Source organism: Salmo trutta, chromosome 29 (assembly GCF_901001165.1).
Source record: "Salmo trutta chromosome 29, fSalTru1.1, whole genome shotgun sequence".
NCBI classification, from domain to species: Eukaryota; Metazoa; Chordata; class Actinopteri; order Salmoniformes; family Salmonidae; genus Salmo; species Salmo trutta.
The window spans coordinates 1,014,779-1,042,599 of record NC_042985.1 but is presented as its reverse complement, the minus strand read 5'-3'; the positions used below and the strand labels follow the sequence as shown (position 1 = coordinate 1,042,599).

Sequence of the window (27,821 nt, the reverse complement as noted above, 5' to 3'; positions counted from 1 at the left end):
TGAAGCGTCACTCTTTTTATTTACAAAAAATATACCACGATGAGAAGCTAACAACAGTCCGCTGTGAGAGGACAGGAAATGAGAACCAATCATAGTCTGCTGTGAGAGGACAGGAAATGAGAACCAATCATAGTCTGCTGTGAGAGGACAGGAAATGAGAACCAATCATAGTCTGCTGTGAGAGGACAGGACATGAGAAGCTAACAACAGTCCGCTGTGAGAGGACAGGAAATGAGAACCAATCATAGTCTGCTGTGAGAGGACAGGACATGAGAAGAATGGACTGTGACAACATAATTCACATAGCACGAAAGCAGACAGTAGGACATCCAGTGCAGCTTGTCGGTTCCATGACATGGGTCTAGCCGGGGTCTGGATGGCTGTGGCGGGCAGAGGCAGTTGTCCCTGCCGGTACAGAAGCCGGCAGCATGGCGGACGCACGCCGGTGCTGAGACCTCTGCGGGCGGGCAGTTTACTTTCTGCGGCGGGCTGCGGCTCCCTTCTTGCTGCTGCAATGCGCCAACAGTGCAAACACACGTTAGGGGTCCTGTTCTGTTATGTAGGTAATGCCCTCTAGTGGCAAGCATTGGCTTTAAACAGCAGCCAATGACATAGTCCCCTTGGTGAACCATAGTTAGAATGTATGGTTTATTTACATGTTTAGGACGACATACCACGTGTAAATTAGAATATCCAAAATAGTCTATGGGCCAACATTCATTCCGAGGTCAGGAGGCACTATTTATACAACGTTATTGCTACTGTGAGAGTAAATCGTATTTTAAAAGAAGCCTATCATACAAGGAAAAATAAGTTATGTTTGATTTGATTCTTTGTTCAAAATGTTGGACTACCTTTAAGCTATCCTAGATATAGTGTTATGTTCAGTATGCTATTGTAAAATACAGTAAATGTCATGTTCAGTATGCTATTGTAAAACACAGTAAATGTAATGTTCAGTATGCTATTGTAAAACACAGTAAATGTCATGTTCAGTATGCTATTGTAAAACACAGTAAATGTCATGTTCAGTATGCTATTGTAAAACCCAGTAAATGTCATGTTCAGTATGCTATTGTAAAACACAGTAAATGTCATGTTCAGTATGCTATTGTAAAACAAAGTTGATGTTATGTTCAGTATGCTATTGTAAAACACAGTAAATGTCATGTTCAGTGTGCTATTGTAAAACACAGTGGCTGTCATGTTCAGTATGTTATTGTAAAACACAGTAAATGTCATGTTCAGTATGCTATTGTAAAACACAGTGGCTGTCATGTTCAGTATGCTATTGTAAAACATAGTGGCTGTCATGTTCAGTATGCTATTGTAAAACACAGTAAATGTCATGTTCAGTATGCTATTGTAAAACACAGTGGCTGTCATGTTCAGTATGCTATTGTAAAACACAGTAAATGTCATGTTCAGTATGTTATTGTAAAACACAGTAAATGTCATGTTCAGTATGCTATTGTAAAACACAGTGGCTGTCATGTTCAGTATGTTATTGTAAAACACAGTAAATGTCATGTTCAGTATGTTATTGTAAAACACAGTAAATGTCATGTTCAGTATGCTATTGTAAAACACAGTGGCTGTCATGTTCAGTATGCTATTGTAAAACACAGTGGCTGTCATGTTCAGTATGCTATTGTAAAACATAGTGGCTGTCATGTTCAGTATGCTATTGTAAAACACAGTAAATGTCATGTTCAGTATGCTATTGTAAAACACAGTGGCTGTCATGTTCAGTATGCTATTGTAAAACACAGTAAATGTCATGTTCAGTATGCTATTGTAAAACACAGTAAATGTCATGTTCAGTATGCTATTGTAAAACACAGTGGCTGTCATGTTCAGTATGCTATTGTAAAACACAGTGGATGTCATTTTGACCAGTGTTAGCTAGTTTTAGTCACACTCTCACATTTAGATTTAGTTGACTGACCATGCTGCAATACAATGTCAAGCTAATGCCATACTTACCTCAGTTATATCAGATGGCAAACTATTTTAAGTATCCCATCGAGACAAACAAGCTCAGTGAGAGATCCATATACAGTAAGACTATAAGTATACTATTTCTCATCCTTGAAGAATGAAAGTTCTCCACACGTGACTCATCCACCCAGACTCAGACAGAAAAACTCATCCACACAGACTCAGACAGACAGATGGCAAAGAAATTTAGGCAATAAATGAATGTGGGCTACAATGTTTAGTAGGCCAATGTTAAGAGCAATTTGTTCCCTTTTGATCAATCTTGAAGAATACTTGGGCAAATGAAAGAGAAAGTGGTGAAACTTTCAATGCTTCACGAGTACTTCCAATAGCTGGGGATGATGTGGTGAAAGTACTTCCTGTTGACATATTATGCTGTTGAGCCTCACTTCCTATTGACATATTATAGTGTTGAGCCTCACTTCCTATTGACATATTATAGTGTTGAGCCTCACTTCCTATTGACATATTATGGTGTTGAGCCTCACTTCCTATTGACATATTATGGTGTTGAGCCTCACTTCCTATTGACATATTATAGTGTTGAGCCTCACTTCCTATTGACATATTATAGTGTTGAGCCTCACTTCCTATTGACATATTATGCTGTTGAGCCTCACTTCCTATTGACATATTATAGCGTTGAGCATCACTTCCTATTGACATATTATAGTGTTTAGCCTCACTTCCTATTGACATATTACGGTGTTGAGCCTCACTTCCTATTGACATATTATGGTGTTGAGACTCACTTCCTATTGACATATTATGGTGTTGAGACTCACTTCCTATTGACATATTATGGTGTTGAGCCTCACTTCCTATTGACATATTATAGTGTTGAGCCTCACTTCCTATTGACATATTATAGTGTTGAGCCTCACTTCCTATTGACATATTATAGCGTTGAGCATCACTTCCTATTGACATATTATAGTGTTGAGCCTCACTTCCTATTGACATATTATGGTGTTGAGCCTCACTTCCTATTGACATATTATGCTGTTGAGCCTCACTTCCTATTGACATATTATAGTGTTGAGCCTCACTTCCTATTGACATATTATGCTGTTGAGCATCACTTCCTATTGACATATTATGGTGTTGAGCCTCACTTCCTATTGACATATTATAGTGTTGAGCCTCACTTCCTATTGACATATTATAGTGTTGAGCCTCACTTCCTATTGACATATTATAGTGTTGAGTCTCACTTCCTATTGACATATTATAGTGTTGAGTCTCACTTCCTATTGACATATTATGGTGTTGAGCCTCACTTCCTATTGACATATTATAGTGTTGAGACTCACTTCCTATTGACATATTATAGTGTTGAGCCTCACTTCCTATTGACATATTATAGTGTTGAGCCTCACTTCCTATTGACATATTATGGTGTTGAGCCTCACTTCCTATTGACATATTATGCTGTTGAGCCTCACTTCCTATTGACATATTATGGTGTTGAGCCTCACTTCCTATTGACATATTATGCTGTTGAGTCTCACTTCCTATTGACATATTATGCTGTTGAGCCTCACTTCCTATTGACATATTATGCTGTTGAGCCTCACTTCCTATTGACATATTATGCTGTTGAGTCTCACTTCCTATTGACATATTATAGTGTTGAGCCTCACTTCCTATTGACATATTATAGTGTTGAGCCTCACTTCCTATTGACATATTATATTGTTGAGACTCACTTCCTATTGACATATTATATTGTTGAGCATCACTTCCTATTGACATATTATAGCGTGGAGCCTCACTTCCTATTGACATATTATAGCGTTGAGCCTCACTTCCTATTGACATATTATAGTGTTGAGCCTCTCTTCCTATTGACATATTATAGTGTTGAGCATCACTTCCTATTGACATATTATAGTGTTGAGCATCACTTCCTATTGACATATTATAGTGTTGAGCCTCACTTCCTATTGACATATTATAGCGTTGAGCCTCACTTCCTATTGACATATTATAGTGTTGAGCCTCACTTCCTATTGACATATTATAGTGTTGAGACTCACTTCCTATTGACATATTATAGCGTGGAGCCTCACTTCCTATTGACATATTATAGCGTTGAGCATCACTTCCTATTGACATATTATAGTGTTGAGCCTCACTTCCTATTGACATATTATAGTGTTGAGCCTCACTTCCTATTGACATATTATAGTGTTGAGCATCACTTCCTATTGACATATTATAGTGTTGAGCATCACTTCCTATTGACATATTATAGTGTTGAGCATCACTTCCTATTGACATATTATAGTGTTGAGCATCACTTCCTATTGACATATTATAGTGTTGAGCCTCACTTCCTTTGCCTCTGAAGCAGCCCTTGCAGTACATGGACAACAACACAGAGCCATACTGTATAGAACTAGGGTTCTGATGTGGACTTTACAGTACTTCTCACTGTTGTATCACATGAAGATGAGAATGTGATGGAACGGCTGTAGAGAAATGTTGTTAAATACCTCTCCTGTGGTACGGTCGAGATAAGTCACTCATTATTGGCTAGTCTCGTAAGGTGGATGGTGTTTCAGGGGGTCAGCAATGGAATTATTTGAATGTTTTTACTACGCACAACACTTCAATGTTTTGCAATGGCCTACCTTTTTGCAAAAACAAAATGTCCGCCTTGTAAACCTGTTCTAAGGACATTTTGTGTGCTTCTTAGTGCAACAGTCATGCCTTAGTGTTGCAGAAGTGAGCCGTAGAATGTTGACCAACACAACTCTTTGTCAAGCCCTCTTCTAACTCTGACCAGGATTAAAGTGTTATGACAATGCCTTTCATTAGTCATTATTAGGACATGCATCAGATCAGATTATCATACTGTCTGTCTCTGAGGAGTGAAGAGAGAGTGGGTTTTTGTCCCAAATCAGAACCCTATGGGTTCCTGGTAAAAAAGTTGTGCACTATATTCGGAATAGGGTTCCATTTGGGACAGAGACAATGACTGGGAGAGGAAGGAATTCTGAAGGAGTGAGAGGCAGTACTTACTGTTTCTGAAGCTCATCAATACGATTTCTGAGAGAGATGACCTGAAAACAACACATGAGCGTGTTTAAACCCATCAGAAGCAGCAGGGAGGTTGCCAGGGGCCTTACATTTGACCCCTGACCTCTGGGTCATTAGTGACAACTTTAAAGAGACAGCAGCAGTCCTGTTGGAATGAACTGTTGGTCTGATGTGGGCAACCAAGAGTACTCTCACCGACACACGTACCCACTACAGCACTAGTGGATACTAGTGTCTAGATCGGCACAGTCAATATCTTCACAAGGGTTGTAGTTGATCTGATGTCATTAAATCACAGGAGGGGAAGACGGCTCACACTAATAATGACCGGAACGGAGCGAAAGAAATGGCATCAAACACTTTTCATCAAACAATGTGTTTCATGTATTTAATTCCATTCCAACCATCCTACTCCAGCAATTACCACAATTACCTCCCCAATTAACCTCTACGGGATTGTGCCCCCCCCACATTTTAGTTCAGCTAACGTGTGCTAATGTGATTAGCATGAGGTTGTAAGTAACAATAACATTTCCCAGAACATAGACATATCTGATATGGGAAGAAAGCATTCTTGTTAATCTAACTGCACTGTCCAATTTACAGTAGCTATTACAGTGAAATAATACCATGATATTGTTTGAGGAGAGTGCACAGTTATGTACTTGAAAATGTATCAATAAACCAATTAGGCACATTTGATTTTGGCCATCTAGTGGCCAAAATCGAAATTGCGCCTAACCTGGAATAATACATTGTGAACTTTCTCTTGCATTTCAAAGATAATGAAAAAAAAATTTGCATGTTTTTTCTTTGTATTATCTTTTACCAGATCTATTGTGTTATATTCTCCTACATTCATTTGCCATTTCCACAAACTTCAGTATTTCCTTTCAAATGGTATAAAGAATATGCATATCCTTGCTTCAGGTCCTGAGCTACAGGCAGTTACATTTGGGTATGTCATTTTAGGCAAAAATTTAAGATGCCACCTCTGACTATTAACCTTTGACCTGTCCTCTTTCACCTGAGGGCAGACACTGCTGCCTCTGTTGAGGTTTGGTTTGCATGGTCCTTCTAAAGCATCCAGACCCTGCAGAGAGACTAGACCAGACCATGCACTCCACTCCCTAGGCTGTCTGTTGCAGACCCAGGACCTGTGTTTAGACCCACGCAGTCTTTAGGCTCTGGCTGCAGCTCTATGGCTGCGACTGACCCAGGGCCTATCCTTAGACCATGCACTCTTTAGGCTCTGGCTGCAGCTCTATGGCTGCGACTGACCCAGGGCCTGTCCTTGGAGCGTGTCTTTATTTATTACTCAATTGACTAAGCTCCTCCCCTCTCATACATAGTGTTGACCTGGAGGACATCAGAGCTGAACGGGTTCATTTGTTAACAAGGAGGGGAAAGGGATCATGGGTTAAGAGTGGGACTGGGGTATCAGGTAGCCTAGTGGTTAGAGTGTTCGACTAGTAACCGAAAGGTTGCAAGATCGAATCCCCGAGCTGACAAGGTACAAATCTGTCGTTCTGCCCTGTCATTGAAAATAAGAATTTGTTCTTAACTGACTTGCCTAGTTAAATAAAGGTAAATAAAAGAGCAAAATTGACAACTGTCAGATCCTTCCTTACAGAATGAGAGAACACCTTTACCCTCTGATTATAAATCAGTGGCCTTCTGTCTGAACGACAACCATCAGGTCCTTCCTTACAGAATGAGAGAACACCTTTACCCTCTGATTATAAATCAGTGGCCTTCTGTCTGAACGACAACCATCAGGTCCTTCCTTACAGAATGAGAGAACATGTTAACCCTCTGATTATAAATCAGTGGCCTTCTGTCTGAACGACAACCATCAGGTCCTTCCTTACAGAATGAGAGAACACCTTTACCCTCTGATTATAAATCAGTGGCCTTCTGTCTGAACGACAACCATCAGGTCCTTCCTTACAGAATGAGAGAACACCTTTACCCTCTGATTATAAATCAGTAGTCAATAAATTAAGTAACAGCACAATAGCACAGCTTTTTACCGAAACAGGGGCGGGAGTGCACTTTGTTATTGTTTCAATTGCTGATTGCCATTTTAATTTCAATTTACTTCCCGGATTGTCTGAATTCAAAAGTAAATTGACCCTGAACCATTTAGATTATAATTATTATAATTATTATAACAATAACAAAGCGTACTCCCACCCAATGTTCCGGCACTGAGCAAATTTCAGGTCTGCTGAGGACAAACTTGAACGTTGTGAATATTCTGTGCAACTTCCAGGGCGCGTTTACAGTGAAAAGTGAGGCTGTATCTGTTTTAAGTTACAGTTTCAGACAGTGGTCAAGTAGGCTACTGCGGCTATTTGATCATAACCTAGGCTTACCAGAGTGGCCTACCATCAAAAACTAGGCCTAGATATTACCGTCGCAAGGCATATGAGTTAACAGCAAACGACGCAATTATCACAACACACACGTTGTAATATGGCCATACAGAAATGGTTTGTCGAGATCGGTGTGGAAGATCTTGACTGGCCTGCATAAAGCCCTGACCTCAACCCCATCGAACACCTTTGGGGATGAATTGGAACGCTGACTGCGAGCCAGGCCTAATCGCCCAACCAGGCCTGACCTCACTAATTCTCTTGTGGCTGAATGTAAGCAAGCCTCTACAGCAATGTTCCATCATCTAGTGGAAAGCCTTCTCAGAAGAGTGGAGGCTGTTATAGCAGCAAAGGGAGGGGACCAACTCCATATTAATGCCCATGATTTTGGAATGAGATGTTCGACGAGCAGGTGTTCACATACTTTTGGCCATGTAGTGTATGTAGCGACTACAGATTGACCCTTTAAATTATGTGGAGTGAAAAAAATCTAAAATATATATATTTATTTTATTGTATAAAAAAGAAGACTTAATTGAAAGGCGAATTGACTCCAACCCTAATGTATAATAACGGTCATTTTGCATAGTATCTCTACGGAAGAAGCACATTAAAAATGTAAATGTAAAAAATCACTCACCTCATACTTCTGCCTCTTGAGTTTCTCAATGTGTTCGTACTTCTCAGACTCCAGTTGGTGCATCCATTCCCATAGATCCTTAGCCTTATCCCTGCAAAGGACAAAACATTCAGGAGCTTGGGTTAAAAACTGCACATTTCTGGGATCTGAAAATGACAATAGGGAAATGAAGTATTCTCATAGTCCAAGAGATGTCTACAAGGAACATTGTAGTTCCTTTACAACTATGTCAAACTGCTCAGGTTCAGGACTCTGCCTCCTTTACTAACACAGAAACAAAAATATCCACACTCCCACCGAAACTAAAATCTTACTTCAGCTTGTCCTCGTTCAGATGGTCGATGTTGAGAGGCTTGCGTCGCTCCGCTAGGATCTTCTTCTTCTTCTCTCTCTCAGTCTGCTTCTTACCTCCTCTCTTAGTGTCAGCCTGGGGAGGTGACAGAGCACATAGGGAATATAGCCTGGCTGCCCATCCACATCACTCAGGCCCAACGCCACGACCTGCTAATGTTTCTTCTGGATCTGCTTTGCTCCTCGACTCTTTGAGAAAGCGAACACATTCTGACCGTTCTGATTGGTCCCAGAAACCGATGGGTTGGGACTGAGCTGGCCTACACAAATAAATGAATCGCGTCGTTTTTGACGTCAGCACAAAACGACTTCTAGGATGGCGGGTTCAGACAGATGTATGGGACGATCGATAGAACAACGGAATTAAATTCAGGATGAGTCGTCAGGTAATGGGAAGTAAGGGGGGCCATTTTAGATTTCATCTAGGTCTGTGTTGAACAAGAGGTTCAGAGCTACAGCTCATAATTACAAACAATCTGTAACTTCAATCATGTGACGTCTCTCTGTCATATCTTCCAATCCTGTTATGTTGTTACATGATGTGTGTCGTTTCATGGACCCAACTAGGACTGAAGCATCCACTAAAAAACCTTCAGACGTGTTTTACAAAAGAGCAGGTTGGCTGTGATGAAGATAGGTCCTTGTTTAACAAAGAAGTACACTATATGTAGGGAACAAGGTAGTGCACTCTATATGTAGGGAACAAGGTAGTGCACTCTATATGTAGGGAACAAGGTAGTACACTCTATATGTAGGGAACAATGTAGTACACTCTATATGTAGGGAACAAGGTAGTGCACTCTATATGTAGGGAACAATGTAGTACACTCTATATGTAGGGAACAAGGTAGTACACTCTATATGTAGGGAACAAGGTAGTGTACTCCCGAGTGGCGCAGCGGTCTAGTGCACGGCATGGCACGTCAGTGCTAGAGCCAACACTACAGACCCTGGTTCAATTCCATTCTCTATTACAACTGGCCGTGATTGGGAGTCCCATAGAGTGGCACACAATTGGCCCAGTGTCGTCCGGGTTATGGTTTGGCAGGGATAGGCCTTCATTGTAAATAAGAATTTGCTCTTAACTGACTTGCCTAGTGAAATAAAATAATATGTAGGAAACGAGGAGTGTTTTGAGAGGCCCTGGATTTGTGTTTAGCGTGGTGTGTGTGGAGGTCACCTGACCTTCTGCAGGGAGCTGCTATAGCTGGAGCCCATGTTGGTCAGAGCTGACTTCTTCTTAGCGTCATCATCAGCCTTTCTCCTTTGATCCATCTCCTCCTTCTTCAGCCTCTCCTCCTGTACAAGCAACCACAACACCCACGTTAAGCAACCACAACACCCACGTTAAGCAACCACAACACCCACGTTAAGCAACCACAACACCCACGTTAAGTAACCACAACACCCACGTTAAGCAACCACAACATCCACGTTAAGCAACCACAACACCCACGTTAAGCAACCACAACACCCACGTTAAGCAACCACAACACCCACGTTAAGCAACCACAACACCCACGTTAAGCAACCACAACACCCACGTTAAGCAACCACAACACCCACGTTAAGCAACCACAACATCCATGTTAAGCAACCACAACATCCATGTTAAGCAACCACAACACCCACGTTAAGCAACCACAACATCCATGTTAAGCAACCACAACATCCACGTTAAGCAACCACAACACCCACGTTAAGCAACCACAACATCCATGTTAAGCAACCACAACATCCATGTTAAGCAACCACAACATCCACGTTAAGCAACCACAACACCCACGTTAAGCAACCACAACACCCACGTTAAGCAACCACAACACCCACGTTAAGCAACCACAACATCCATGTTAAGCAACCACAACATCCATGTTAAGCAACCACAACATCCATGTTAAGCAACCACAACATCCATGTTAAGCAACCACAACATCCATGTTAAGCAACCACAACACCCACGTTAAGCAACCACAACACCCACGTTAAGCAACCACAACATCCACGTTAAGCAACCACAACACCCACGTTAAGCAACCACAACATCCACGTTAAGCAACCACAACACCCACGTTAAGCAACCACAACATCCATGTTAAGCAACCACAACACCCACGTTAAGTAACCACAACATCCACGTTAAGCAACCAAAACATCCAGGTTAAGCAATCACAACACCCACGTTAAGCAACCACAACACCCACGTTAAGTAACCACAACATCCACGTTAAGCAACCACAACATCCACGTTAAGCAACCACAACACCGACATTAAGCAACCACAACATCCACGTTAAGTAACCACAACATCCACGTTAAGCAACCAAAACATCCACGTTAAGCAATCACAACACCCACGTTAAGCAACCACAACATCCCCGTTAAGCAACTACAACACCCACGTTAAGCAACCACAACATCCACGTTAAGTAACCACAACATCCACGTTAAACAACCACAACACTGACGTTAAGTAACCACAACACCCACGTTAAGCAACCACAACACTCACGTCAAGTAACCACAACACCCACGTTAAGTAACCACAACACCGACATTAAGCAACCACAACACGCACGTTAAGCAACCACAACACCCATGTTAAGAAACAACACCCACGTTAAGCAACCACAACACCCATGTTAAGCAACCACAACACCCACTTTAAGCAACCACAACACCCACGTCAAGTAACCACAACACCCACGTCAAGTAACCACACCACCCATGTTAAGCAACCACAACACCCACGTTAAGCAACCACAACACCCATGTTAAGCAACTACAACACCCACGTTAAGCAACCGAATGTTGAATGAATTAATGTGTTTGCCTGCAGAGTTTAGGCTATACAGACCTCACGTCTGGCCTGGCGTTCCTTGTCCTTCTCTGTGCGTACCCTCTGGATCTCGGCCCTCTCTGACCTACGTTTTTCCTGGAGGAGAGGAATAGAACCACATACACAGCTGTTTACAGGTCTGATTCCAGAAGACATGGTTTACTGTAACCTTGTTACTTGGGCTAAGAGATAGGCTGTTTACAGGTCTGCTACCAGAAGACATGGTTTACTGTAACCTTGTTGCTTGGGCTAAGAGATAGGTTGTTTACAGGTCTGCTACCAGAAAACATGGTTTACTGTAACCTTGTTGCTTGGGCTAAAGGATAGGAATGGTGTTCTAGAAGTTCTTCAAGACAGAAGGCCAAAATTCCCAAAAGATCAACATCGACCTATCTATTAGTTTGGGCTCCATTCCGCAAGTCAAGCATAGTTTCTACTCCTGTATTTATACCTGGTTCTACCAGGGTTGGGGTCAAATCCATTTCAATTCCTGTCACGTCCTGACCCTTGTAAGAGGTCATTTTCCATAGTAGAGTGGTCAGGGCGTGACAGGTGGGTGTTTTGGGTGTTTTTGGTTTTCTGTTTCTATGTGGGGTTTTCTAGATTTCTATTTCTATGTTTTTGTTTTCTATGTTTTGGCCAGGTATGGTTTCCAATCAGAGGCAGCTGTCTATCATTGTCTCTGATTGGAAGCCATACTTAGGCAGCCTGTTTTCATGTGTGAGTGTGGGTAGTTGTTTTCCGTTTTGTCAAAGTGTACCTTACGGAACTGTTGTCGGTCGTTGTGTTGTTTTGTTCAAGTGTCTTCATTAAAAGTCAAATATGAGCACTATACACGCTGCGCCTTGGTTTCCTTTAGACGACCCATGTTACAATTCCAGTCAATTCAGAACGTTAACCAAATTCCAACTCCAATTCCAAATTTTCCTAATTGAAAAGAATAGAAGAGAATTGTAGTTGTAATTGCAGAGTACTTCCTGAATGGTCTGCAATTTAAATGGATTTGATCCCAAACCCTGGTATTTACACCTGTGTTTACAGCTGTAAAGGCGAGGTAATAACAGCTCACAATTCTGGACTTGAGGGCAATAAGCTCCTCCTCCTCCTTCTTCCTGTTCTCAAAGTGGACATCGATCAACCCCTGCAGCTCAATCAGGTCTTTGTTCTGACGCTTCTTATGGAGGTCCTGTTAAACAACAAAGTTAGAGAGAGATTACCTCAAGTGTAGTATCACTGTACCAAACCTAAACGGTTGCTTTCTTTTGGCCAAGGATGTTTTAGTTCATGAAACATTTTTACATTTACATTTTAGTCATTTAGCAGACGCTCTTATCCAGAGCGACTTACAGTAGTGAATGCATACATTTCATACAATTTCATACATTCCATACATTTTTTTTTCTGTGCTGGCCCCCCGTGGGAATCGAACCCACAACCCTGGCATCGCAAACACCATGCTCTACCAACTGAGCTACAGGGAAACATGATTTAGGAAGAAGAATTTATAGTGTACTTACGTCAAAGTCCACCTTCTCACCATCAGGGACCTTAGGGACTCTATGGAATGTCAAAAGATGCCACTTAAGTTATATCTAATGCTTTAGGACAGCGCAGCAAAATTCACCGGGTTCTGGCGTTGCCACTGTTGGTTCTGTTCTTATAAAACATTTAGCATACAAGCTACAGGGTTACAATCATGTGGAAGCCAGGGTTCTGGACTTCCAGTCAATTCCATTTCAATTCAGTCAATTCACCAAGTAAACCTGAAATTCTAGCAATTCCAATTTGTTCAATTCCTCCTTCACTTGTTTTTTCAATTAGGACAATTGGAATTGGAATATCAGTTTACTTCCTGAATGGACTGAATTGATCCCAACCCTGATGAACACACATACACAGCTTGAACTGGTTGGTTTGACATGAATGTTGGATATAACTTCTACTCACTTGAACTTGGGCTTCTCCTCTGTTCAGTAAGAACATCGTAAAAGGGGGAAGAATATGTTACAGTGTTAGAGATATCACATACAGTGACAAGGATCTCAAGCAACAGACCCAAATGGAGGTTTAGTTAATCAAGGGGACATATCCGTGTGGACACACTTGGTGTTACGCCTCTGGGCCGCAGTTTCAGGCTACTTTTAACTTGTAAAAATAATAACAAAATTATTATACTAGGAAAAGTAAACCGTTTGTAGGTTTTACTTTCAATTTCACAATGTTAATTTGGTATGTGTTAGTGAAAAAAGTTGTATAACATGTATAATAACAGACATGTACAGTATAGGTGCTTGTAAGGATGAGTAGGACAAGAACAATACCTTACTATTTACTAGGTAGGATCTCTATGTTATTTATGAGTTCTGTTCTCTTTTTTTTCTTCATTATAACTACTTCATTGTCAGAATTAGACTCTTTCTACAATCCAAGACTGAATTCTGTACTTGGATGATACATGTTAATTCTATTCCAAAAGTCAAGTTGGTGGTAGAAATATTATTAAATAAGAAATTACAATGAATTGTCAATAAATAGCGAAACATCGTTGACATTGTGATTAGATTTTGGCTTGACCTTCACACTCAAACAGGTAGAAACCACAAGCAAAGCAACAGCAACGCTCTTGCAGTCAGAGAAATACAAAGTACCATCTTGTTCTCCTTCCTCGACTGGTTTGGCAGAATGTCATGCAGGAAGAGAAGCAGACAAAGCAGACATGAACATAGGAGTCACTGCAGCATTTCATATTCCGTCACCCTTTCCCACGCTGTCACAACAAGTCTGTTTGCTGACCTTTCTCATAAGGCCACTCAGACCGTAGTTTCGCGTGACAGACTATTGACGTGAGATTTGGTTCTTGGTTCTGAGATTACTCAGGCCTTGACTTTCATTCATTTGTTGGGAGTATGGGGAAAGATATTTAGCAGGAGACTAAATTTGGGCAGTATTTTGTTGCTGGAGCACATGGACTCATGGACAGGGTCTCTTTCTCCAGTCTTGCGATACCGTAAACCTCCTGAACTGGGAGAGGAGACTGACACAGTGCAGTCTGTCCAATCAGAAGTACACATACAACTTTAAGAACTTGAATACACATACCTTCCTCTTCGTAGGCCTCTGCATGCAGCAAGCGTCCAAAGCAAGAGCAGAATAGATATCATGATGAGTGATATATACTGTACATAAGCTCAGGACAAGCTGTCGGTGCCTGCTAGGGTTGCAAAGTTCCGGAATGTTCCAGAAATCTTCCAATGGGATTTCTGAAGAAAAAGAACTGGAAACTTTGTGAAAGTTCCCAGAAGTTTACAACCCTGGTGCCTGCTAGCACATTCACTACACATTCAGTTAACTAGGCACTGCTCTGCAGAACATTCACTCACCCAAATTGAGGTGTTTATGACCAGTGTAATACACCATAAATTACAGTAAATGTGGCCAGAAGTACAGTTGAAGAAAACAGGTAAATATGAATATGAACTATAACAATATATAATTGATACACAGTATTATATTAAATAACACCCCAATGTGAGAGCTAAGCAAGTTGTAACAGTGATCAACTTTCTGCATCATTCCTGTAATCATTCCTTTATAGGTTAATAAAATAAGCTTTTCAGACAAGATCTCAAAAGGGGCAAAGAAAGATCCTTTATATGCGGAAAGGTCATCCTTCATCCATGCCGTTACGGTAATGAAAAACACAACTATAATGAGGTTCATGGAATGGGGGACTACCTTCCTCAACATCATCTCTGTAATGGTGAAATTAGGACGATTGAGGAAGAGTAACAGAGGTGGGCATGGATGAAAAAAAGACCTTAATTCACATAAAGTCATCAGGTTATTTTGGAGCAGGATTTAAATATAATAGTCGGGTTATTTTGGAGCAGGATTAAAATATAATATTCAGGTTATTTTGGAGCAGGATTAAAATATAATAATCAGGTTATTTTGGAGCAGGATTAAAAGATAATATTCAGGTATTCTGGAGCAGGATTAAAATATAATATTCAGGTTATTTTGGAGCAGGATTAAAATATAATAATCTGGTTATTTTGGAGCAGGATTAAAAGATAATATTCAGGTTATTTTGGAGCAGGATTAAAATATAATAATCTGGTTATTTTGGAGCAGGATTAAAAGATAATATTCAGGTTATTTTGGAGCAGGATTAAAATATAATAATCTGGTTATTTTGGAGCAGGATTAAAAGATAATATTCAGGTTATTTTGGAGCAGGATTGAAAGATAATAATCCGGTTACAGTGGAGCAGGATTAAAATATAATAATCAGTTACTTATGATGGAAGCTTTCATTCTTCCATTGAGCATTTTCATACATTTGCCATATTCAAAACATTTCTAGAAAGCAACCTCCAGGTTGTAATACATTCCCAACATATACAGAACGTTTAGAGCACTACAAAATCAAGGGCTCATTATATTTTCTCCAATTGCATTCTGGGAGAAGCAGCTCCAGGTGATGTGATACAGTAAGTATGGAAGATAGCAGCTCCCGATGAGGTGATACAGTAAGTATGGAAGATAGCAGTCATTGGTTTAGCTTTAGTTGCTAGCACCCTTACTAGTTTAGTAAATTTGCCCAGATAGGGCTATAGTATCTATTCATCTACAAGCACTATGCATCTGCAGCATCTAACAGCACATTCCTCATTAACCCCTAGCTCCTACCACCGTCTAGGTACATCTCAGATCTCATCCTCATTAACCCCTAGCTCCTACCACCTGTCTAGGCACATCTAAGACCACATTCCTCATTAACCCCTAGCTCCTACCACCGTCTAGGCACATCTCAGATGTCATCCTCATTAACCCCTAGCTCCTACCACCGTCTAGGCACATCTCAGAACTCATCCTCATTAACCCCTAGCTCCTACCACCTGTCTAGGCACATCTCAGATCTCATCCTCATTAACCCCTAGCTCCTACCACTGTCTAGGTATATCTCAGAACTCATCCTCATTAACCCTTAGCTCCTACCACCTGTCTAGGCACATCTCAGATCTCATCCTCATTAACCCCTAGCTCCTACCACCTGTCTAGGCACATCTCAGATCTCATCCTCATTAACCCCTAGCTCCTACCACCATCTAGGTACAGCTCAGATGTCATCCTCATTAACCCCTAGCTCCTACCACTGTCTAGGCACATCTCAGATCTCATCCTCATTAACCCCTAGCTCCTACCACCTGTCTAGGTACAGCTCAGATGTCATCCTCATTAACCCCTAGCTCCTACCACCTGTCTAGGCACATCTCAGATCTCCAAGTGCAGAGGGGCTAAGGCCTAGGGGTGGATTTGGGATTGATCATGATTAGTGATATTAAAGAAGCAGTTTGAGAGGAAGCAGCTGAAGCCACTCAGTGAGGAAGAGGCGTGCATTGAGAAAGAACATGAACGTGTACTGTTGCTATAACTAATACACATACTAGACTATGGGTATGCAGTACCAATATACATACCGCACTATGAATACACAGTACTAATACACATAGTATACTATGCATATACAGTACTAATATACAGTACATGGTAGACTGTGGATATACAGTACGTAGACCAGGGGTGTCAAACTCATTTTGCCCCGTGGGCCATGTTCAGTACCCCCCCAGTACTCAAACCACTCCCATGAATCAGCTCACAGGGGATCCAGTATGTTTGACACCCCTCACATAGACCATAGAAGTATGCTTTCTTCATAGTGGGCAGTTATGAAGAGGAGGTACCTCCAGTAGCTCAACAGTTAACATTAGTGCCTCAGGGGTTTGAGGTGGAGACAGGGGTCGGACACTATCAGGAGGGACTATATACTATATTAGTAGGTCTCATCTATGTCTACCTGGGGGACAGGTGTGGTTGCACAAGGGAAGGATGAATGAATACCCTACGCCACATACCTTCCTCCTCTACAACCTCAGGCTCAGGCTCAGGCTCGGGTTCTGCCTCCTCCTCTACCTCCTCTTCCTCTACCTCCTCCTCTGGGGCTGCCTCGGGGGCTACCTCTACTTCTACTACCTCTTCTTGGGATACGCAGCAGAGCACGCAGCATGCAGCGGGAACCCAGGGACAGGAAGGGTTTCGGAGAGAGGTTAGATATTCGTTTATGAACGCGTGAAGGAGGAGAGAGAATCGGTTAGGTTATAGGATGAAAATAGATTACTTCAGTTGAAGAAGGAGGGATGAGAGAAGAGAGGAGAGGACAGTACTGTACTGCTGGAGTGTGTGCAGCGAGCAGTGATGCTGAGAAGAACAGAAAGAGAGGGATGAGAGAAGAGAGGAAAGATGGATGGAAAAAGATGGGTAGACAGCATTAATAAGATGAAGTGAAATGATACGTTATGAATGATTGATGGTTTTCTGCATACCGGAGATACCTGAGTTTGAAAACATTTCGCATGCCAAAAAATGTGGAATTCCTTATTGCCCAATCACATTTTTCCTTATTCTTTAAGTTGTCAAAAATTTGTCAGAACAGTCACCCTTAAGAAGTGTTTGACAAGCCGTTTGATAAATCAAACGTGATTACGCACAGATAAAACAAACGTAATTATGATAAATGATAAGCAAGCAGGGATTTTGTGAGATTTTTTTTACAAACGCTTGATCAACAATGACAGACTTTATCATCTAGGGAATTCAGTTGACACACGGACAAACAAAGCAAGATGTTTTTCAATTCCACGTGACGGACTGGTACACAAAGCTCACATACAGGGAAGGCTGTACGAGTATCATTATGTGTGGCTGCATACTGTAATGTAATTGTGGTTACTAAGTTATAACAGAGAAACAGAGTGCACCATTGAAGGTCTGAGTATATGTAAAAGCTTGCTTTGTTGTGTTAAAACAGACATGAATCAAATCAAATCACATTTTTATTGGTCACATTCACATGGTTAGCAGATGTTAATGCGAGTGCAGCAAAACGCTTGTGCTTCTAGTTCCGACAGTGCAGTAATATCTAACAAGTAATCTAACTATTTCACAACAACTACCTTATACACACACATGTAAAGGGATGGAAAAATAATATGTACATATAAATATATGGAAGAGTGATTGCTGTGCGGCATAGGCAAAATGCAGTAGATGGTATAAAATACAGTATACACATATGAGATGAGTGATGTTGTGTGAATCTGACTTCACACAAAGCTAGCTTTCCAGCGAAGTTAAGATGTTTATGAGCTCCACATTACAGATATTTGAGGGTAAGCAAAAGCGGTTGTTAATTAGTAATAAATTATCGAGTCACACAAATAATCTATTAAAAAGACTCGCAAAGCAGGCGTTGTCAAACACATTTCAGATTAAGGGTAAGAGTTGACAAATTAGTAAGAGTGGCATCGCCATGGAAACCAAAATGTCTGTTGTTGTTGTTTTTTACCTTCCTCGTCTTCAGTTTCCGCAAAATAAATATGGTGAAACAAAAACACATGTCATTTCTTAGATCATAAATTGGTCCAATCCTTGCCCTGAGACATGGCTTTATAGGAGTCCATAGCCATGTCCCAGGTCAAGTCAGAATCATGCTGATCATTCATACCGTGTCCTATCCTCCATGACTGACTAAATTACACGCTATTTGTGAGTTTGACAAAAAACATTTATTCGAACCCACATATAAACGCTTATACAATTTGCATTCTCTAAATAATAACACATCTTCACTTGAAGGCTCATCTAGGGTTGTATCCAGTCTAGGAGGACAGTATCCCAACATCTAGGGTTGTATCCAGTCTAGGAGGACAGTATCCCAACATTTAGGGCTGTATCCAGTATAGGAGGACAGGATAGTATACCAACATCTAGGGCTGTATCCAGTCTAGGAGGACAGTATACCAACATTTAGGGCTGTATCCAGTATAGGAGGACAGGATAGTATACCAACATCTAGGGCTGTATCCAGTCTAGGAGGACAGGACAGTATACCAGCATCTAGGGTTGTATCCAGTCTTGGAGGACAGGACAGTATACCAACATCTAGGGTTGTATCCAGTCTTGGAGGACAGGACAGTATACCAACATCTAGGGCTGTATCCAGTCTAGGAGGACAGGACAGTATACCAGCATCTAGGGTTGTATCCAGTCTTGGAGGACAGGACAGTATACCAACATCTAGGGCTGTATCCAGTCTAGGAGGACAGGACAGTATACCAGCATCTAGGGCTGTATCCAGTCTAGGAGGACAGGACAGTATACCAACATCTAGGGCTGTATCCAGTCTAGGAGGACAGGACAGTATACCAACATCTAGGGCTGTATCCAGTCTAGGAGGTCAGGATAGTATACCAACATCTAGGGCTGTATCCAGTCTAGGAGGACAGGACAGTATACCAACATCTAGGGCTGTATCCAGTCTAGGAGGACAGGATAGTATACCAACATTTAGGGCTGTATCCAGTCTAGGAGGACAGGACAGTATACCAACATTTAGGGCTGGGTCCAGTCTAGGAGGACAGGACAGTATACCAATATTTAGGGCTGTATCCAGTATAGGAGGACAGTATACCAACATTTAGGGCTGTATCCAGTCTAGGAGGACAGTATCCCAACATCTAGGGTTGTATCCAGTCTAGGAGGACAGGACAGTATCCCAACATCTAGGGCTGTATCCAGTATAGGAGGACAGGATAGTATACCAACATCTAGGGCTGTATCCAGTCTAGGAGGACAGTATCCCAACATCTAGGGTTGTATCCAGTCTAGGAGGACAGTATCCCAACATCTAGGGTTGTATCCAGTCTAGGAGGACAGTATCCCAACATCTAGGGCTGTATCCAGTCTAGGAGAACAGGACAGTATACCAACATTTAGGGCTGTATCCAGTCTAGGAGGACAGGACAGTATACCAACATCTAGGGCTGTATCCAGTCTAGGAGGACAGGACAGTATACCAACATCTAGGGCTGTATCCAGTCTAGGAGGACAGGATAGTATACCAGCATCTAGGGCTGGGTCCAGTCTAGGAGGACAGTATCCCAACATCTAGGGTTGTATCCAGTCTAGGAGGACAGGACAGTATACCAACATCTAGGGCTGGGTCCAGTCTAGGAGGACAGGACAGTATACCAACATCTAGGGCTTTATCCAGTCTAGGAGGACAGGACAGTATACCAACATCTAGGGCTGTATCCAGTCTAGGAGGACAGGACAGTATACCAGCATCTAGGGCTGTATCCAGTCTAGGAGGACAGGACAGTATACCAGCATCTAGGGCTGTATCCAGTCTAGGAGGACAGGACAATATACCAGCATCTAGGGCTGTATCCAGTCTAGGAGAACAGGACAGTATACCAACATCTAGGGCTGTATCCAGTCTAGGAGGACAGGATAGTATACCAACATCTAGGGTTGTATCCAGTCTAGGAGAACAGGACAGTATACCAACATCTAGGGCTGTATCCAGTCTAGGAGGACAGGATAGTATACCAACATCTAGGGCTGTATCCAGTCTAGGATGAAAGGACAGTATACCAACATCTAGGGCTGTATCCAGTCTAGGATGACAGGACAGTATACCAGCATCTAGGGTTGTATCCAGTCTAGGAGGACAGGATAGTATACCAACATCTAGGGCTGTATCCAGTCTAGGAGGACAGGACAGTATACCAACATCTAGGGCTGGGTCCAGTATAGGAGGATGGTATACAGCATATGATTTTGACATACTTTCAGGATTAATGACAAAATGGCAAGACATAATTGTCTTTCTTCAAAGGTAAAAGACAATTGCCAGAATTAAATACTGATCAATGGGCCTGTATTGCGGACCGCATTGCCTGAAAATATGTACTTGAAACTCAAGGCTAATGATATCATCTTTAATGTAAACATTATATTTCACTGAGTCAAGCCAAACCTGCACAGAAATAGACAGACTTTTACCCTTGTAGAAGGTTAGAAGAAATATTGAATTATTATCACAACTACCGATACACAGTGTGAAAGAGACGAGTTCAGGCTTTACCACTGTATTTACAACAGTATTATTTACTACAGTATTTACAACAGTATTATTTACTACAGTATTAATTACTACAGTATTATTACATGATTATAAAGTAAACATAGAGTTGAGGACAGACTGGTTGAGAATGGACACAATCTGTCTGTTCTTCGTGAACCCAGTTGGGGGAGACACAGCTCTATGAATAGAGGATGCTGCCGTACAGAAGGCTTCAGCTCCACCTTGTTTAAATGTGGAGATACGTGTCACTGATCATTAAAGGAAGAGTAGATTTTTTTCAAGGTAGTTTTGTTATTTTTCACTTACCCTCGATCTGATCACTGAAAAATAAAAACAGCATACAGTTAGCATCAACAGGCCCATTTAACTTAGAGTTATAAGACAAACAGCTCTCTACAGTAATTAAAATCTCCATTCCTACCTAAATATAGGAAACATTAATGTTTTATTATGATATGTTGGATAAAATAGTAAAGACAGACACCAATGTCCAGGGAACAGCCCAGCTAGTCGATTACCTATCAACTAGACTCCGTAACAATTCATGTTACTACCAATAAACCTCATGCCTATCTTGTTTCACTCCAGTGGCAATTATTTACTAACAAGATACTCAGGGGTCAGGTTGTAAATGTCTCAGTCCCACTGATAGCACCAAAATGTAATACATTTATTTAGTCCCACTTGTAAATTATTTGGTAGCTAATGAGCCTAACAAGGAAATTAAACCCTCAGTCATAAAATGAATGAAATGAAGGAATAAAATGAATCATACAATGGGAATACTTACACTTCCTCAGTGTCAGACATGGTGACAGTGGATTTACACCTGGAAGAAAAGTAGTAAAGTTTCTTTATTTAAGTGTATTATTTTATTGTAGGATTTTTTCCTCCCTTTCATCTGAAGGAGAATACATGGGTAGTACAAGGAAAGGGAAAGGGGATACCTAGTCAGTTGTACAACTGAATGCCTTCAACTGAAATGTGTCTTCCTCATTTAGCCCAACCCCTCTGAATCAGAGAGGTGTGGGGGGGCTGCCTTAACCGACACACTGCTGAGGTAAGTTATGTCCTCTTTATTCACATCCTTCCAACAACTTTTGACATCATTTGTAGGTTAAAACTTTCCAAAGGTGCACTGAAAGGACAATTTAGTGTCATGTAGTAAAGACGACTAGCTAACACATCTCCTCATCCTCCTTCAGGTCTCTAAAGCCCTCGGCTGTACAGGACGTGGAACAACTCTCATTTCTAATCCTTTGGATATATATAAAGTGTCCTAAGAGGGTTCTTTCACACCTAGTGGTCCAGGACAGCTGCAGATGTCCTTCAGGCTTAGTCCTTTAGGATCTTATTACCCAGACTCAGCTGAGACCTTCTCTGTCCACATAGCTCCCAAATCCCCCTCTCCTTTTCTCCATATCTGGGCATCGTGGTCATTCATCACAACAAAGAAGGAATAAGTGATGATGGTAAGGAGAAGTCTGAGGATCCTTCCTGATTGGTTGGGTTCGACAAGACGATTTGGTTGACCCTTTGTGGTTCGTTTGGTTAACTTGTGATATAAAAGACTGGTTGACGATGATGACGAGCCTCCACCAGACAAACACAAAAACAATGTAAAAACATTTGGTTGGAAATCTATCCTTTTCTGTGTGTGTGTGTGTGTGTGTGTGTGTGTGTGTGTGTGTGTGTGGCGTCTACATATGTATGTGTGTTGGTGCCCGTGTGTACGTGTGCCCGTCTGAAGATTTCCTTGGGTTTGCGTAAGAAAGCCTGGGAAGGTCACAGAGTTAGGGGGGATACCACAGGGGTGTCCAGTATTACCCTTTAGCATTTAGCTGTACGCCCCGCAGACATTGTGACTGTCAACGTGCTTTCAGCTGTTCACCGCTAAGCCGTCATTGTAATTGCTAATACTGGTATGATGCCGCGGTACAATAAAGGGGAGCAGTTTTTTGTTGTTGTTGTAAATTCTTTAGTTGGAGAGGACAACGCCTGGGGACAACAAGAGATTAAAGTCTGACAACACGACAATTAGACAAAGGATGTAACCTTTGACCCATAACCCCTCAGTCTAGAACACTCAGTGCAGCTGTATCTCCATAGCTGTTTGAACGTGATAGAATACACTGTACTGTACTATAGCAATGGTAACCTGTCTAAAAGGACTATCGCCTCGTAGCACTCACATCTGGAACCAGGAAATGCTTTGAAAAGGGCTTTTTGCATGGCTCACATCAACATCATCATCCCAGACACCCTTGGACACACTCCAATTCGCATACCGCCCCCCACAAACAGATCCACAGACGACTCAATCTCTATTGCACTCGACACTGCCTTCTTCCATCTGGACGAGAGGAACACATATGTGAGAATGCTGTTCATTGACTGCAGCTCAACGTTCAACACCATAGTGCCCTCCAAGCTCATCACACTAAGCTAAGGACCCACTTCCTGATGGGCCGCCCCCCCGGTTGGTGAGGGTAGGCAACAACACATCCGCCACGCTGACCCACAACTTGAGAGCCCTTCAGGGATGCGTGCTTAGTCCCCTCCTGTACTCCCTGTTCAGCACAACTGCGTGGCCGGGCACGACTCCAACACCATCCTTAAGTTTGATGACGACACAACGGTGGTAGGCGTGATCCACTGCTTGGCTTTCGACCGCAAGGCGCTACAGACGGTAGTGTGTTCGGTCCAGTACGCCTCTATACCAGACGTCAGAGAATGACCCTAAAAATTGTCATAGACTCCAGCCACCCAGATCATAGACTGCTCTCTCTGCCATAAGACTGCTAAACAGTTAAATAGTTAACCAAATAGCTACCTGGACTATCTGCATTGATCCTTTTTGTACTAACTCTTTTGACTAATCAAATACATTGCAGTTACTGTTTATTATCTATCCTGTTGCCTAGTTACTTTACCCCTACCTATACGGTATGTACATATCTACCTCTATTACCTCTTATGGACTTGGTACCCAGCGTATATAGCCAAGTTATTACCTCGTACCCCTGCACATCAACTCAGTACTGTTACCCCCTGTATATAGCCAAGTTATTACCTCGTACCCCTGCACATCAACTCAGTACTGTTACCCAGTGTATATAGCCAAGTTATTACCTCGTACCCCTGCACATCAACTCAGTACTGTTACCCCCTGTATATAGCCAAGTTATTACCTCGTACCCCTGCACATCAACTCAGTACTGTTACCCAGTGTATATAGCCAAGTTATTACCTCGTACCCCTGCACATCAACTCAGTACTGTTACCCAGCGTATATAGCCAGGTTATTACCTTGTACCCCTGTACATCAACTCAGTACTGTTACCCAGTGTATATAGCCAGGTTATTACCTCGTACCCCTGCACATCAACTCAGTAATGTTACCCAGCGTATATAGCCATGTTATTACCTCGTACCCCTGCACATCAACTCAGTACTGTTACCCAGTGTATATAGCCAGGTTATTACCTCATACCCCTGCACATCAACTCAGTACTGTTACCCAGCGTATATAGCCAAGTTATCGTTACTCATTTAGTATTTATTCTTTGTGCTATTATTTTTCTATTTTTCTCTCTCTGCGTTGTTGGGAAGGGCCCGTCAGTAAGCATTTCACTGTTAGTCTACACCTGTTTACAAACCAAGTGACAAAAACATTTTGATTTGATTTAGCATCCAGGGATTGTCCACCAAAGTTTTCAATTACACAAAACACACATAAAAACACCTTGAAAATAAGTATTGTATTGACCTCTATCTAATAAGCATTGACTAAATCTATTTCCACTTTCGGTCAATTTAAACAATTTAAAGTTGTCTAATGAAAATTGTTGTCTTAAAAATGATATGCTACCAAACTCCAAACAGAAGAAACGGAACTATTTCAGTTTTTCAGACTGTTTACAGTGTTGCACGTAAACTTAGAGAGTAAACTTTGACCTGTTTGCAATTGTGAGACGTGTCCCATGGTCCAACATCCGGGCTCAGATGCCCCCAGCAGTCTGGCTGGAGCAGCTTAGATTACAACCAGAAGATAGTCCCAGTTCTATACGTTAGTAGGCTATAGATTCTCCTATGGTAAATCTACTGTGACAGTAGGAGAGACCACTTCCTCTTCCTGGACTCGTAAATCACTGTCTCTTTATCCATCTCTGTCTGTCTCTCTGTATCAGTGGCACATACCTGCCCAGGAATATTTAACAAACCCTCTATAATAACAGGAATTTACTCAAAACACAGGAATCAATCACTCTTAAACGGGGAAATGTTGTGTTTCTCCAACCCTTTGTCTTTCTATCTATCTTCCTTTCTTACCTCAGACAAGTTGAAAGAAGTGAGACTCCCTGGCGATGGATGGGGAGACTGGCTGTAAAGGCTTCTACAAACTCTTCTCATCAAATAAGTCCTTGTGTTATAGTGATATTTGATCTTGTCAAGCTGCTCATTGGCTGGGGTCTGACAGTGTGAGGTAGGGGAGTCGAGGGGGGCCTGCGGCATCTTCACACCCTCAATAAGGAGATGGATAAAGGTGGGGGGTTGGGGAGGGGGGTTAAGGAGGGATAAGAGAAGGAGTGGGGTTCTGGTTGTGGAAAGAAGCAGCTGAGATGTGTCTGGTGCTATATTTGTGGTGAGCAGAAGCAGAACTGATAGGGTGTGTAAGAGTAATGGGGATCCCACTGGGCATAACCTGCTGGAGTTTAGAGGCTTATACATCAGCGGCTTGGAATGCGGACAATGTCCCCTGTGTGTTCTACCAGCACGAATACACACTCTGTCAGTCAGTCTGTCAGTCAGTCTGTCAGTCAGTCTGTCAGTCAGTCTGGCAGTCAGTCTGGCAGTCAGTCTGGCAGTCATTACTGAGTCCAGTCATGGGATGGCAGAGGAGAGGACGGTGTACTTTACAGACTACAAACCAGTCAGTTATTATGTTACATATTCTAGTATTTTGTTCCAGTTATTGGATATACTGTACCTGTACTCTTCTATGTACTTCATGCCTTCCAGACATTATAGTATCAGGTATTGGATATACTGTACCTGTACTCTTCCAGACATTATAGTATCAGGTATTGGATATACTGTACCTGTACTCTTCCAGACATTATAGTATCAGGTATTGGATATACTGTACCTGTACTCTTCCAGACATTATAGTATCAGGTATTGGATATACTGTATCTGTACTCTTCCAGACATTATAGTATCAGGTATTGGATATACTGTACCTGTACTCTTCCAGACATTATAGTATCAGGTATTGGATATACTGTATCTGCACTCTTCCAGACATTATAGTATCAGGTATTGGATATACTGTACCTGTACTCTTCCAGACATTATAGTATCAGGTATTGGATATACTGTACCTGTACTCTTCCAGACATTATAGTATCAGGTATTGGATATACTGTACCTGTACTCTTCCAGACATTATAGTATCAGGTATTGGATATACTGTATCTGTACTCTTCCAGACATTATAGTATCAGGTATTGGATATACTGTACCTGTACTCTTCCAGACATTATAGTATCAGGTATTGGATATACTGTACCTGTACTCTTCCAGACATTATAGTATCAGGTATTGGATATACTGTACATGTACTCTTCCAGACATTATAGTATCAGGTATTGGATATACTGTACCTGTACTCTTCCAGACATTATAGTATCAGGTATTGGATATACTGTATCTGTACTCTTCTATGTACTTCATGCCTTCCAGACGTTATAATATCAGGTATTGGATGTTTTGGGAGGCATTTTGATATTTCTTTATATAAGTAAGTGTGATGAAATGATGTTTGCTTTGACAACTTTATTAATTTCTGTGTAACTTTATCTTGTGACATATTTTGCATATTTATACTGTGTCTACATGCATGTTTAAAAATATATATATATATATTTTTTCTTATTCATTTGTACCTGAATGTTGGTAACCCGTTTGCATATGAATACATATTCATTTTAGATCATTTACGTATTCATGTTTATGTGATGTGTTTTCATATTTATTTGTATTTGTTTACCTGTTTACATGACAAGGCACCTGCGTAGTACTCAGCCATGCTGCTGCACCCTTTCACAAAGTTGATCACGGCCTCAGAGAGAAGAGGACACACCCACTGACATGCCGGCCTATCATATGGAACTTCCTCCTTCCCCTCTACACAACACCACACCCACTGACATGCCGGCCTATCATATGGAACTTCCTCCTTCCCCTCTACACAACACCACACCCACTGACATGCCGGCCTATCATATGGAACTTCCTCCTTCCCCTCTACACAACACCACAGCCACCAACATGCCGGCCTATCATATGAAACTTCCTCCTTCCTCTCTACACAACACTACACCCACCGACGTGCTGGCCTATCATATGGAACTTCCTCCTTCCTCTCTACTCAACACTTGGAATGGCTCAATGTTCAGGTGGCCCACGTGTTGGCTGGACCAGAGGTGGTCTCTATATTGTATGTGTGAGCAGGCTCCTGTCTGCCTCTAGGGGTTGTTGTGTAGGAGGAGCAGGAACAGGAACAGGAACAGG

General features: G+C 41.7%; 1 protein-coding gene across 18 annotated transcripts; it reads right to left on the bottom strand.

Annotated features, from left to right (window-relative positions):
- LOC115166731 (troponin T, fast skeletal muscle isoforms) lies at nucleotides 1-25,729 on the bottom strand. 18 transcript variants are annotated; one of them, XM_029720453.1, is made up of 16 exons: nucleotides 25,578-25,729; nucleotides 22,036-22,074; nucleotides 21,552-21,565; nucleotides 18,663-18,671; nucleotides 17,173-17,295; nucleotides 14,354-14,371; nucleotides 13,903-13,923; nucleotides 13,202-13,220; nucleotides 12,772-12,811; nucleotides 12,324-12,440; nucleotides 11,273-11,350; nucleotides 9,601-9,714; nucleotides 8,379-8,491; nucleotides 8,065-8,155; nucleotides 5,029-5,069; nucleotides 1-509 (listed from the first exon to the last, which is right to left on the bottom strand). In XM_029720453.1, exons 2-16 carry the CDS (start codon nucleotides 22,053-22,055, stop codon nucleotides 473-475), a joined length of 855 nt encoding a protein of 284 aa, XP_029576313.1. In that variant the 5' UTR covers nucleotides 22,056-22,074; nucleotides 25,578-25,729; the 3' UTR covers nucleotides 1-472. The 18 variants fall into 18 exon arrangements, with proteins under 18 accessions (XP_029576313.1, XP_029576314.1, XP_029576318.1 ...); XM_029720454.1 differs by having other exon boundaries at nucleotides 17,173-17,292; XM_029720458.1 differs by lacking the exon at nucleotides 13,903-13,923.
- Between the last annotated feature and the right edge of the window lie 2,092 nt (nucleotides 25,730-27,821).

Excerpts from the sequence above, each read along its gene's own strand:
- LOC115166731 (XM_029720453.1), bottom strand. The coding sequence starts at position 22,055 with ATGTCTGACACTGAGGAAGT. Across the intron at positions 8,156-8,378 it reads CTGAACGAGGACAAGCTGAA|GGATAAGGCTAAGGATCTAT; the intron begins GTAAGATTTTAG and ends TGTCCTTTGCAG. Across the intron at positions 5,070-8,064 it reads TCAAGAGGCAGAAGTATGAG|GTCATCTCTCTCAGAAATCG; the intron begins GTGAGTGATTTT and ends TGTTGTTTTCAG.